This window comes from Lissotriton helveticus, chromosome 2_1 (assembly GCF_964261635.1).
Source record: "Lissotriton helveticus chromosome 2_1, aLisHel1.1, whole genome shotgun sequence".
NCBI classification, from domain to species: domain Eukaryota; kingdom Metazoa; phylum Chordata; class Amphibia; order Caudata; family Salamandridae; genus Lissotriton; species Lissotriton helveticus.
In genome coordinates this window covers 827,983,976-827,999,040 of record NC_136059.1, presented here as the reverse complement: position 1 = coordinate 827,999,040, position 15,065 = coordinate 827,983,976, and the positions used below count along the sequence as shown (strand labels likewise).

Below are 15,065 nucleotides of genomic sequence, written 5' to 3'. Positions count from 1 at the left end.
CCGTCTTCATTTGTGTGTTGTCACTCCTTGTTTTTCTAGTTTCCCTTTAAGGTACGTAGTACAGACATCAAGTTTGACATGTGCTGTCTTTTCTTGCTGTATTTCTTGTTCTTTCTCTTGTTTTCTAATTCTCCTCTCCTAAACTTTCTTCTGCTTTTTCATATGGTTTCCTCTTTTTTATTGGTTTCCTTTCTTTGCATTGCCGTTAATCGTGTACTTTTATACCTTTTTGTCGTTACTTACATTCAGAGTTATATCTTGGAAAATTAATACTATAAAGAGGCAGAGACTACTATCCCATTTGTCTTCTTATAATCCAGATTTAGTTCTTTTACAAGAAACTCACCTTACAGACGCGGAGGCCTTAAAGCTCAAATGAAATTGGGTTGGTTTAGTTTAGTGTATCTTACGTCCACTAAGAAAAATTGAGTCATTATTTTATGTCATATAAAGATAAAGTATACTGTTTTGTTTCAAGAAAAAGATACTGAAGGTAGATGGTTATTGGTTAAGTTACTTATCAATGATTTTTCTCTAACTCTCCTTAATGTTTATGTTTCCACCCAACCGGATTTTTCATTCTGGCCTAATATTATTTAAAAAATGCCTTCAATACAAGGATGAATATTTATTTAAAGAGTTTTATATAGCGCTGGCTAGACCCGTAGGTATCAGAGCGCTTTACATGAGAATCAACAATGTAACAGAAAAAGATCAGCAATTACACATTACATCAAAAAATAGGCAATACATTAGGAAAGGAGAGAGACAAGTAGTGTAGGCGGCAGGGGAGGTGAGAAAGGGAGGATAAGGGAAGAGACAAAAGGAAGTCTGTCTAAAGACCGACTGGGTAGGTGACGACCTAGGAGGGAATCCACGGCCCATCTCCCCTTTTGCTAAACCAGGTAGCTCCATCGGGCATCAGACAAAATAGTTCAGTCTCAAGTGGCGAGGGAAGAAGTTCCCAAAATAACAAACAGGGTGGGGACAAAGGGCAAGGGCAGGTGAGGGCAAAAGACTGAAGTTGGAAAGAGTAGGAGTGAAAGGGAACAAGACAGGGGGAAGCAGGAATGAGAGAAGGGGGGGGAGACAGCTCAGAAACCGAGTGAGCAGGCGACAGCACGAGGAGGTAATCAACTGCCCGTCTCCCCTAAAACTCGCCAAGTAGCTCCAATGGTCATCGGGCAGAGGGATAAACAGAGAGGATAAAAGGAAAATTGCAGAAAAACAAAGAGGAAGGGGGGTGTGTGAGACAGGGAGACGGAGAGAAACTGTGCCCAAGGTCCGACTGGGTAGGAGACGGTCAGGGGTGAACCAAGGCCAATCTGCTCTTTAGCTGAACAGAGCAGCTCCACCGGGAGTCGGACATGGTGCTCTGACTCCACAGTCGAGATAGAGCTAAAGTGCATTTGGGACTCGGGGGTAGTCAGCTTAATTCGTGGGGTGGGGGGAGCCATGGTCCAGAGAATTACGGGCGCCATCTTGAGGTCAGGCGTAGTCCTGGTAGGGGTTATGTCAGGAAGAAGATCAGGCGGGTGTCATCACTGGTGGCCATGTTAGGGTCAGGCATCCTGAGACCCTTTTCAAACCATGAGCGTGCAGCAGTACTTTGCAGGGGGGTGCGGGGGGTGAGGGGGGAAGTGCCAGTCTCTCATTAGTTATAATTTTTTTTTAAGATAAAATAAATAAATAGATAAAAAGACATTCCCAGGCGCTCGGGAGTAGAGCCGTCCCTGTAAGCGCATTGGGACGCATCTCCTGTAGGCAGCGCGGAAGGAGTCGCCATCCAGCTTCGCGCTGGGGAACCGGGAGGGGGGGCGCTCACCTCAATCCTGGAAGTACAGCACCTGGCAATTCGCACCCCCCGCAGAGTGATATGAGCGCACACACGGCACCAGCGCCGTACAGTGCCTCAAAGCGGCGTATTAGGCAAGGGCGCAAATTACAACAGGGGTCAAGGATCGCACTCACGCGAGAGCTCCAACCAGCCAAACGTGATGATTCAGGTGCCGTCCCCAGTCTCAATTCTTCACGGGTTTCCCAATTTGACTCTGTGGCATTGCGGGCGCCTCACTGCACGCACCTCCGTGCAGGACTTGGGAGCAAGGCTCCTGGTCTCCGGATCTGACTAATGTCTCTCTCAGCCGCACGGGTCGCATCTGCGTGGGGGTTCCAGCGGGGTTAACGGGCCATGTTCAAGCCACCACCGCCTGTCCGCTGGGTCCGCCACTGTGCACGGCGGTCAGTGCATGTCGTGGACAGGAGCGCTTCGACGTGGGTCCGCCAATAGCCGTTAACGCAGATAGCGGCTCCTAGGTTGTGGGCACCGCCATCTTGTGAGCCACCGCGTGGTGCAGGCCGCATTAAGGGTAAAGCTGATGTAGCCTCAACAGTAATTCGCCGATCATCAACGAGCAGTTCCCCAGGCTCGCATTGGATTCACAATTCTCGTGTTTGGACTTCATTTTAGGTGGTGATTGTAACCACACCATTGATACATTTGTAGACGGTCAGTCACAAGTTCGCTTTATTCCCCACAAAACTCGTAAACAAATTCACTCGACAATTTCACAGACCTATCTTGTTGATGCATGGAGATTATGCAATTCTGATGCAACATATTTTTCTACGCCCACGCATCCCTTACTCAGCTAGATTATATTTTCCTATCTGAACCTTTGGTACAACACCCAAGTTCTTCTTCGATTGAACCAATTGTCATATCTGATCATACCCCTGTGGTTGCAGATGTTGATGTGCTCCACCGACATCCCAAATCGAATGGGCGGAAGTTTAATAGTTCTCTTTTACAAGATTCCGTTTTTTCCTCCTCATTCACCTCTATTGTTGATTTTTTTTTTTATTTAACACTGATTCAAATACGTCTCCTCCAATACTTAGGGACACTTTTAAAGCTGCAGATATGTCAATTAGACTGATTGGGCGATAATTGGCTGGGAGCAGAGGCGACCCCTTTTTGTAAATTGGGACCACCTCTGCTCCCAGCCAAGTATCCGGAACCTCCATTCCCTCCAGGATGGCATTGAAAATCAATGTAAGATATGGAGCCCATATCCCTGGTTCCTGCTTAAACAGATCCCCGGGCACCCCATCGAGGCCAGGGGCTTTCCCCGCGGCTAGGCCGGTAATGGCCAGCCTCACCTCTTTTTCAGTGAAAGGAGCCCCGGTTTGGTCAGAGGACTTTGTACTGCCGGATACATTGGGAACCCCTTCTTCTTCAGAATACAGAGCCTCGAAATGGCGCTGCCATATCGTTGGAGCTATGTTAGGTTTGATTGCTGAAGATAGATCCTCAGTACCATTCGAGACTATACGCCAGAATTTCCGCGAGTCTCTATTGGTGAGTGATCTGACAAGGTTTTCCCAATAATCCTGGTCCCATTCCGCCCTCACGTGCTCTAGGAGTTTTTTATGGGATCTTCTCCTGGCTTGTATTTCTTCCTTACTATGTCTTCCTTTTATAGCAAGTAACAATTGGGCTCTTGGATTCCCTACAGGTGGCATTATACCAATTCATCCTAGCCGGGGGGCCTTTCTTTTTCCCTTTCGAAGAGAACAAGTCCAGCTCTAAGGTGCTACATATATCTACATGTACCTGTGCAAGCTTTCCTCTGTTGTCAGCATCTTGAGCCTCCTTCCCTATCTCGAAGGCCCTCTCCAAAACCGGGAAAATCTTTGCATATAGCTGTGGTATTCTATCTCCACTATTGACCAGCTTCTCCCACTTCACTTTCCTCCGAGTGTTTTCAAGTAGTAGCCCCAACATGTCTTTATCCATTCCATATGATGTGGCCTCACGCCCCGGTATGGAGTAAGTCAATTCCAAGGCGTTGTGGTCACTATCCATTCTTTGGGTGACTTTAAAATCTACTATTTGTGGCCACATAAACAATTTGACCAGGATGTAATCCAGTCGTGATTCACTGCCTATTTTATTGTAGGTGTGGGAGCTGGGAATGTCCGATTTACAGCGGCCATTACAGGCTCTTAAGCCTTGATTTAAGGTAAGGGCAGTTATCTGCAAGGCCAGAGGGTTCCATTCCCTGAGAGGGGGAGACACCGTCTCTGGGACAAGCCAGCATGAGTCTTCCTCAAAAGAGGGGCCATCTCGTAGGCCGGGAAGAGGTTCGTACTGTGAATTTAAGTCGCCGCCCACCAAACATGCCAGTTCCCATGGAATGCTTTCTAGAAACACAGATAATTCATCTATGGTGTTTGATTCTTTTGACATGGCTACCGGCCTTGAATATATGTTAATAACTAACAACTTCGAGGTGTTTGGCCATTCTAGTAGGACAGCCAGTATATCATCTGAGGCGGTCTCTATACTGGTAGCGTGGCAGCCTAGATCCGTTGCTACCCAGGTCGAAAGTCCTCCCGATGGCCTGCCCCTTCCCCCCCACTTAGCGGGTTTAGAAAAGGCTGCATAGCCTGAGATGTTAATTCCTCGCGTGCCCAAGTCTCTTGGAAAAGTAATATGTTTTTGGAGCTGATGTAAGAGCCCCACTCCGTGGAGTCAATTTTGTTAGCTAGACCTGCCACGTTCCATGAGATCATGGTTATAGGGTACAGTTTGGTAGTGGCTGGTCCAGTAGTTGCCGAGTTGTTAGCATTATGCTCCATGGGCACCAATTGGCTTGTAGGAGAATGGCTTGTGTTAGTTGTTATATTAGTGGGGATCACGATAAGGTCCTCCATACTTGCTTCGAGAGCCGAATTAAGTTCCACTATGTTATTATTGTTTGCCTTTATTTGTGTAATAGGTGTAATGGGTGATGGAAGTACATTAGTCTCAGTCCTAGGAGATACTTGGAGATCACACCAAACTTCGTCCTGCTGTCAATCTACCATCTCCAGACTACTATATCTGTTGTGAGTAGGTAGATAGGCTGGATAGTGTGTTCTGTTAGGCCCTGGAATTCCTCTCCTGTATCCCCCTCCCACGCCCCTCCTCCTTGTAACCATTTCCCAGCCAACCTCCTCCCCATACAGTGAGCAGTGGTCTATTGATCGTCCCCTGTGATGTTGGGGAGCGTTTCTCTCCCTATAACTACTTTCCCAATCCTCTAACAATTCTTGGTGGTGCCCCCATCTCTGGTCCTCCAACTTGTAGAGGCTAGAAGGATAGAAGAAAGATAGGGGAAGTGGTAGAATGTTGCCGTCCGAATCATCAGAAACCCAGGAGCAAATATATGCAGCTGTGTTCTGCTCTCTAAAGGTGACCAGGATGCAGTCTCCCCTAATAGATTTTCTGGTATAACCCACCCACGTGACCCGCCTGGCCATGGAGATGTCGCTGGTTATTCCTCTCGGGAGTGGTCTATTTATGGAGAGCCAGCTAATGACTTTAATCCTGAGTGAAGTTGTTGATTCAAATGTTTGGGATTTTAATTCCGGGACACCCGCCAGAACCAAGGTGTAAGGGGCTGCTTCTGGGGGAAGGTTAACAGGTTTCTGTTTACGGGTGGGATTTGGCTTCTCTCCAGTGGGTGGTGGATCGCCCTTTAAGTCATTCAAAGGCAGAGGAGTATCTTTAGGAGGGGGAATTGTTTTAGGTGTGGCAGTTACGTTGTGCTTTGTTGAAGTTTGAGCATTATTAACGTTCGGAGGTTGCAGTGTTTTATTTGGGATGGCTTGTAGGGTTTTAAGAATTGTGGGTGGTGGACTGCTATTTGCAACTGTGGGTGGTCCATTACCGTCATTGGGCTTGGTTCCGGATTTCCTTTTGCAGCTATAGCTCGACTGTTATCGAGCTTCCTTGAGTCGGCAAGTTGGACAGTAGATTTCTCGATGGTGACTAATCTAGCTTCTATCTTAATCAGTCTGGCTTTGAGGGGGCTCAATAAAGACCTAAGGAGTGTGCCTATGTCTTCCAGTGTAATATCATCTGAGGAATTATCCACTAGAGCAATGTCAGTGGGCGGTGGTGATGGCATTGTATTGTTTATTCTAGGGGAGGCCATCATCACCGACTTCTCTAGCATGCTATCAGTGATAGCTCCTTTCCCTCCTTTACCTCTCGACTGTTTAAATTTGGGTGAATTTGTCCTTTTATCTACATTATTTTGGGCCCCCCTGCTCTTTTTCTGTATTGCCCCTTCTCTCGCCCCCCTGTCTCTATCTAGGCTCGGCTCTGTATCGTTAACTGCCTCTACATTGTTAGCTGGTATTGTTTGGGGGATTTGAGTATTAGGTAGGGCCATTAGACTCAGGTCCTCAAATTCACTCGGAACTTCGGTAGTAAGCTCAAGATCAGTTACTGTGCTACCTGGGAGTATACACGGTAGTAGATCAGTCCTTTTGTTGGTTGGTGAACCGGGTCTACCTTCAGGAGTTGTGGCTAGGGCCAGTGGGCCCATTGAGGATCTCCTTACCCAGTCTATCTCCTGCGAGATTCTTCTCTCGAGCACCTCAATTTCCTCGATCAATAGGGAACCAGCTTTAGCAAAGTAAGTATCAATGGGGCCCTTTACTGTTTCAGCCGCAGCTAGGGAGGAAGTTTTACTTCTGGTTTCCCTGGTACTCATTTCTCTGGTAGGTAGGAGTCTTGATTATAACAAAGAAAGGGGTGGGGGCCCGGACCGGACTCTGCCGTACTCGAACGGCCTCAAACGGCCCGCTCTTTGCCCGGTCTTCGCCCGCGCCTCCGTCCGCGCGCGTCCCGCGTTCGCGTAAGGGGGCTGGGCTAAGTAGGAGGAGGGGGGCGGGAAGAGGCACCAGGTGCGCGGAATGATGTTGCGCAAGCGCTCCTGGTCCTCGCAGTCCCGCTCCCGGTCTCAGGACGTGATTTCCTTGTTGTGGATGGTGACCGAGCACACGGGCTCCCAAGTCACAGGCAAGTCAATGTAGGACGCAGTTCAGCGGGCAGAAACGGTTCCTCAGCAATGCGACTACGAGCGGCACCTCATTACAATAACCTGTTAATGCCAAACTCAATTTTATTAAAATAACTACTGATAATGCTTCATCTATAATATAACGTAGTATCGCTTGATATTACACAGGGCATAATAAAGTTGGTAAACGTTTGGCTAATTATCTCAAGTCTCAGAAAGAACATGTATTTACTGATTCTAATCACTCATCAGATGGTAAACATCTTTTCAAAGATCAGGATATTTTTGAGGAGTTCATGACATTTTACAAAAATCTTTATACTCCCGAGTCTACAGCTTCTGCTTCTCTTATTGATACTTAATGTAAAGATATTCCTCCCCTTCTCATGTAAAGCTCAATTTTGCAGCTCTTGAAACAGACGTATCGATCTTAACACAATCTAAGGCCTTAACTTCTCTCAAAAAAAGTAAACCCCAGGCCCAGATGGCTTTACGGTGGAATTTTACTTACATTTTTCAAATGTACTCCTCCCAAACATTTGCATCTCTCTCAATCGTTTTTTCGAACTGGTATAGCAGGGGGTACTTTTCAAAGGGCCGCAATATGCCTAATTCATTAAGATGCTTAAGATCCTAGGCAGTGCAAAAATGATCGCCCTATTTCCCTTGTAAATGTTAATTATAACATCTTTGCCAAATAACTTGCTTTGTGGCTTGAACCTCTGCTAGCTAAATTGATTAGTAAGGAACAATGTGGATTGGTTAAGAGTAGGCTAACCTCAGATAACTCTTGGTTATTATTTATTGTGCTAATAAGGTTCCTTTACTCTCCTATCCTTTGGCTGCAGTTTTTATAGATGGTGAAAAAGCATTTTATAGAGTGGATTGGTCTTTTTTTTTACTTGAAGGTTTTAGCTGGCACGGCTTTGGTCCTAATATTATCTCTCTTATATCTTTGCTTTATACAACCCCCTCGAGCCTCTGTTCTAGTGAATGAACGTATATCCCAATATTTCCCCTTACAACAGTGATTTCATCAAGGTTGTCCTTTATCTCCTCTTATTTGTTTTTGCTCTTGAGCCCTTTTTGCCTTGTATTCACAATAATAATTCTATATCTGGTTTTCATTATGATGATAATCATCTGAAGCTGTCCGCTTATGGAGATGATATTCTTTTTTATTTCTATCCTTAAAGTTTCTATCCCTCCTTTATTGCAGACATTTCTGAATTATCTTCTGTTAAAGGTTATAAAATTAATTCAGATAAAACAGAAGTTCTCCCCATTACCAAATCTTGTGTTAAACAATCCTTTTAGTCTCCTGCATTCCTTTGGAACAGTTCCAAAATTAAATATTCAGGCATATGGTTTAACAACTCCATTTCGGACACAGCTGTAATTAATATGAAAGAAGGACTCAATAGAGTTGATAAACTCCTTTCTTCTTGGAATCTGCCTTTTTCTTTCATGGTGGGGTCATCTTGACTACATCAAAATGATGATCACGACCATTATATTTTACACTATCTGTGATTCCAATTCATATTCCGCTTATATATTTTAAAAAATAGATGCTCTCCTTTCCAAATTTCTCTGGAATACGAAAAAGTCTAGAATTTCCTTGTCCCACCTAGGAAACCAAAATGTGATGGGGGTGTGAATTTTCCTGATTTCCGGGCTTATCATAAAGCTTTTGTTTTAGGCAAGTCTCTAAATGGCTCTTCCCAGATTCTTCCCCTTTCACACCTTTATGGCTTCTTATTGAACATTCTTTACTCGCACCATTCTCTGTAAAAGAAGTTCTCGCCTTTTCTTAAAACAATACTATTACCTCTCTACCATTATTTAAATTTACATGCTTTCTGCTTAAGCCTCATTCTCAACCAAAAAGTCTCTCAGAGACTCTTTTTTGCATTCTCCACTTTGGTATAATCATCTTATCACTATCAGTAACAGGTCTATATATTGGAAAACTTGGAGACTAAGGGAGATATTTGGGGTCCAAGATTTATTTGATGCCATGAATCCCTGTTCTTTTCCTCAATTTCAAGCCATTTTAAGTTGTCCTCGCTAGTTTTGGTATAAAATTCAATTCTTATGGAACTAATTATGGATTTTTTTATTCACTCCCTCCAACTGCGTCTTTCCCAAAGATTCACTTTTTACAATACATACGCTAAATCCAAAAGCATCTATTATTTATGAACCTATTTTAACCCCAGTTCCTGATCGAATTAAGACCCAGATAGAACTTAGTTGGGAACATTATTTGGGATGAGTTTGGAGTATCTACCACTCAATCTCAGTTCTTTTTATGCCATAGACTATATTTTACACCTATATCTCTGCTCATTTTTCACACACAACTAATAAAAAGTGTTGGTCACGTGGTCATCCATCTGCGGATTGCATACACCTTCTCTTTGTTTGCCCTATCATTGTTTCTTTTGGAAAATTGTTTGGTCCCAACGTTCAATCATTTTTAATTTACACTGTTCTAGGTCGAACATAATACTTTTTCTAGGTAGTTTATCAGATACTGTGGGGTTAAGTTCACATGAAAATGGTTCATTTGATCTTATGTTGGCCATAGCTTTTCAACAGATCACACTTTATTGGAAGTGCTCAACTAAGATTTCAGTTAAGGTTTGTCATTATCACAGGTTGGATATTGTCTTTGCTTCTTCATGTAAACCTATATAAATAGAGATTTATATTGGTTGTCATTTACTAACTATTTAAATATTATTGCAAAAAGTACTCTGTAAACGTTCTGGAAATTTTAAACCTCTATAAATTATTAATTTCTCTTCTTTTGTCTTCAGTATCTTTTGCTATTATATTTTTTCTTTAGGTTTCTCTGATTATCCACTTTTTTTCTGCTAATATATATAGGTACTTGATTTTCAGTTACAGATTTATATTTTACTTCTTTCCCTTTCCTCCCTCCCCATCCCTATGATTCAGGTAAAATTGCAAACAGTTTTCTTCTCTTCTCCATTGTTGATATTCTCACTTATCTTATGTTTAACCTGGTACAATTATTACTTATTTATATGTACTTTTTAGTATTAATAAAGTTTATTAAACATTATAACATACATTTCTCAAGTGTATATTCACGGTGTATCTTTGGCATGCATAATCATAGATTTTACAAACAGCAATATAGGGCCTTTCCCTGAATATATTGAAAGGCGACACTACATTATGCAAAACGGTAAGCCTACATGGCCTTTCTGGATGTTCTGCCAATGAATACATTTGCATATGTCATGTTTTATTCTCGAGGCACACAGGCGGTAAGCGACTTTAAGGGTATGGCGAAAGCTCAACAGCTTATCACACACCAGTGCATCTACATACAAATTGGTGTTCGGTTTGTATGAGGGCCAGGGTAAGTGTGAACAAATTAGACTTTCTCTCACTAACAAGCAAAAATGCAACGGCCTGCAATAGCATATTTGCAACTGTAAAAAGTCAGGTGTGAATGCAGGCTTCAAGGCGTTACCAATCTTTCTACAGACGAACAACGTCACAAAACATCGATTTTCACCAGTGGGGTAGGAGGGAAGTGTAGAAAGCAATCTTTAAAGACAAACAAAGGTTTGACTATAATGAAGGAGGTAAGCATCTCCAACATGGCTGGGAATCCTTTGCAAAGAACGGTGCTGGCTCAGTTGGGTGACTGGATTTATAGCACAGGAGAACTCAGCCAATAGGACACCTGTTTGTCATGTAACAATGAATATGGCCACTTACTCGCTTCCACTGCAAAAGGACTCTTAACAAATACCGTAAACCACGCTGCAAAGCCAGCATTCCTATTATCAGCTTATGCATGACGGATTTAGAGACCTCTTCGAGAACCATAACTGGCCTCAAATATGGTGGTTTTCTGGGATAAAGCCCACACTATAATCTGCAAAGTGCTCACTAAATGAATAGTTATCAATACTGCTCATACCCTAGAGCAGGGATGTGCAAAGTGGGTCACTTTTACATAATATGTTGGTATTCTGAAAACCTAGAATAGATTGGGCTCTCGAGCATCTGAACTGGACACCACTGCCACTGGGGTTACCATCAATTATGGAAGAAAGTTCAGTGCCCGAAGTATATATAGGGCGCAGTTTCTTGGTTTGCAACACAGAGCACTCAATACTGCATGCACCAGTCGCAGGCCAGGTCACTGCGCCCTATTACTGTGAATGTGCTGGTACAAACTGGTAACTACATTGCGAACAGCAGACTGGGTGTTTAAAGCAACATGTCTGCCTTTCACCGAAGACGGAGACTGGGCCTCACATTCAACGGTGGGCAGGGATCCCACCACAGAAGAGTGCAGTGAGTGACTGCACCAGCCTGCAGGGGATGCCTGTAGAGAAGGGGGCACCTTGTGACCCATGCACCCACCTCAAACGTTGACACCTCAGTACACATACTGTGCACTACCTTGTATGTGGCGCACAATCTGTAAAGCCTCCTGACGGCTTCTCCGCCTTCATGCCTCTGCCGTATGGCGGGGGTAAAGGCAAAAGGTTCCCTCATTTGCATGGGGCTATGTACCTATGCTAATTAGTGAAGGACCCATGTGATTGTCTGTGTACACACCTTGCACCAGCACTATCCTGATTACCGAAGGGGCTGCACAGGCCTGCAGCCCCTTCTGTAATACCAAGGTGCCCCGGTGGCACAAACAACAGACGCACACTCCCTTTCTGCCTATGGGGCTCTTTTTATAATATGCACCCAGAATGCCAGAGTTGTAGCGCATGACACAGAACCCTGAACGCACTTGCAGATCTTTTCCATTCCACCACCCACCTCTCACTACCAAATCTGGCAGCAGAATACTCCAGAAAACAAGTTAGATAGTCAACATAACCAGTATTAGACACACTGTCAACGGTGTCATGCATTCGCCACTTCAATTCGCTTACTAACTCCTGCAACTATGGTTTTATGGAAAATGTTAATGGTGATCTCTACAGATTCTGCAAAAGAAGTCATAATCTAGTGCTTTATTGCTTATCCTACCTCAGAGAGCTCGTTAGAGGGGGATAGTTGAGCAGCCAACTTGAGATCCACATATGCACCCGCAATGGCGACCTGTCCAGTCTCCTTGACCTGCAAAAGAAAGAACCGAAATTGTACAACAGGGCTACAAAAAGATTTACAAAAAGCAAAGTTGAGCGTCTTTTGAAAAACAGCATGCTTTTGTTGTGGTTCCTCCACAATTGTTAGCATGCAACAAAAGTCACGACTTTTCAAGAAACTGTGCATGTGTCAAAACGCCGAATGGTGAATTGACTGGTTTGTTGAATTGGTTCTTGACCGAGTGGTTGGTACCACAAGCTCAGGACTGCAGTCAAACAACTTATGAAGATCCACAAGATTCAGTGAATGTTCAGCTTCTTTCACTCTTACCCTTCACGGCTGATATTTGGAAAAGGACTAGAATACAACAGCTTCAGACTTACACTGACTTATTCTGGACTCTTATCAAGAAGGTTTCAGGCCCAGGATAAGGAACGAAAGCATTATTCCATCATGGATCAAGTAGGTACATTCAATACCACCCAACAGCTACTTTTTCAATGGCACAAGGATGCAAGAATTAAAGGCATTACTCTTATTTTAATTCCAGTGTCATAGATTTGCATTTCCACCCTTTCAATCTTTTTTGATCAAGTGATTGCTAATTTTCCGAGTACTGTTCTGTCTTTATTCAGGTTTAATTATTAAGTGGGACCTTTTATTTGAAGTCTAAGCAAAGGACTTCTAGCTCCAAGTAAATGTGTTCTTGTCTTCTGGACTTTACTTTGGAAATTCACTAAATCTAGTCTACATTAACACCACCTCTCAGCTCCTATTCTGACTGAGAAAATGCAGTCACGTCACCTGGATTGCACTCACTGCTCTGGATCCCTGTAAAAGCATCATATATATCCTTTTTAACTTCGTTTGCTTTGTCAAAGGGACTTTAATGGATTCGGGCTTCTATTTTCAAAATCAAATTTCTAAATTAACATACCCACTGCAACTTTAGCACGTGAGCGTGATAGAGCAAGATTTCGCATCGCGACTTGCTCGATTCATGAACCTCGAAACCGTTGTAACCTCGTAACGAATTGTACGTTTTACTAATATCTTTTATTTCCGATATATATGTATGATAGAGAAGCTTGCTTATGTGTTTTATTAATACGAATAACTTTTGTAATTCTAAAAATGGCCGCTGCTTGACTTTCCTCTTCTGCGCATGCGTCAGTCACACTCACGTGACTTCGTGTAGAGATAGTTTTGGAGGGAAAGGGTGCGCATGCGTAATAAGCAATAAGATGACTATGCTTTGATAACGTGGTGAAGCCTTGTGCTGCTGCTCTTGTGACATTGTTCGTTGCACTTACCATTAATGCATAGTATATTTTTATAATGATGAAACCTGAAATGTGAAATCATGACATGTAATACATTCATTCATTTCTATGTTTTAATTTGTTTTCGCTTACTTTTCATGTATCCCCGGCACTGAGGGGTGAATGGGGCTGGGGAGTCCATCTTGGAGGGCAGTTCCGCGCATGAGCAGATGCGGTGAAATGGCATTGAAACCAAGCCAAAGAAGGTTGTTGGCAGAGCCTGCATGGGAACGTGCACCTTCACCCAGCCAGAGCATCTAGAATGTACTATATTGTAATACATTGTATAAGTTTTCATTGTATTCTGTGCGACTTCTCGTGGGAACCCCAATCTTGCTAGGCGGCACCCAAAAATGTAAATTAGGCCTTAGAATAGTCTGTTCTGATTGGTGTGTGAACCAAATCCTACCTTAGGACCAATCCAAATTGAGGATTCAGACACTTTGCAACATTGGGGGGGTGGTACCCTTTCCCAAAACAGTATATCTAGCCTAGGTTTAGCTAGAGAAATTGTCCGAATTGTCTGAATAGCTGACCTGTCACTGACCCAATGCACTCAATAGGTGACTTGATACAGAGGTGCTGCGGAGCTCTCTGTCCGAAATCTGACCATAGACTCTGAAGGTTTTTACTGAACCTTAATTGCTGGCGGAGCACTTTGCTGGGGAATTCGCTGACCCAATCGGGGTCCTGACTGATAGCTGCAGAGAGGGTGGAGCGCAGGCGTTGCTTCCGAACTGCGGGTGCTGGTCGTATCCTGGTGGTCCTGTCCTGATCCGAATCTGGGGTTTCCTGTCCTGTCCTGGGGTGTCCATTCTGCACCTGCTGTCCCACTGAGGGTTATCCTTCCTTGAGGGTTTTCCTGTCCTTAAACTGACCCGTGGCCAGGGTTGGTTTCCACCCCAGTCTAGGTAAATATCGCTCTGAGTTCTTAAACTGCACCTTTCTATTTTTCTGTCTTTGCTTTAATAAAGACATACCTTTGCACGTGAATAATTTTCCATGCTTTCTCCTGCAACCATTGCATTTCATAAAGTCATTGCATTTGATTTTCATAGCGTGTTCCTATGTTACCCTACCTTTTAGAAATCATTTTCTGTATTGCAGTTTGCAACTTCCTGTTATGGTCTTGGTTTTTCTCTCGTAAAACTGACTAAAGTAACTCAGATTTATAGCGTGTTCACTTTCCCCTTATCTTAGTTTTCCTCTCACTTAGCGGGTTCCCTGTCGCACTAGTATTCTATTGATAAAGCTGTATGACTGCCTTTTATTTGAATTTAAGATAAAGCTTTCAAAATTTCCAGTTGTCCGTGGTCATTTCATAAAATAAAGTATAAAAGTTGGGTTTGTATTTTGCTGCCTTTCCTTTTACAGCTAGCTCCCTGACCCATCGTGGTCATAGGTACCCATAACGGTGGATGGTAAGTTGGGTACACTAGAAGTCATCGAAAGGGAACTCACAATTATTGGTAGTAGATTGTGTGGTCATCTGATCAATGTATATGATAAAGTAAAGTATATGGGCCCGAAGCCAGAAGTGGCGAAATTATTGGTCGGGTGACCCGCGATCTCTAGCAGTAATTTTCTGGTAGCAGAGTGATGGTTAGGGACTAGTTAAAGGATAGGTAGGACTAGTTAGTCTAGCCAAGTCGGATGCTGCTATAAGAGTAGGCGCTTCAAGGGAAATTGATCACTCACTTGAAAATCGTTTACTTTGAAAAAGTATGAAATGTTTTAAAATTGTTATTCTTCTTATCATACTGTTATATGTATTAATCCATTCGTA

General features: G+C 43.5%; 1 protein-coding gene across 1 annotated transcript in view; it reads right to left on the bottom strand.

Moving 5' to 3' along the window:
• HSD17B4 (hydroxysteroid 17-beta dehydrogenase 4) overlaps window positions 1-15,065 on the bottom strand; it is an 867,876-nt gene that overhangs the window by 118,503 nt on the left and 734,308 nt on the right. Inside the window, exon 21 of the mRNA XM_078675560.1 lies at window positions 11,898-11,987. Coding sequence (XP_078531686.1) covers window positions 11,898-11,987 — 90 coding nt within the window. The remainder of the gene's footprint in view (window positions 1-11,897; window positions 11,988-15,065) is intronic.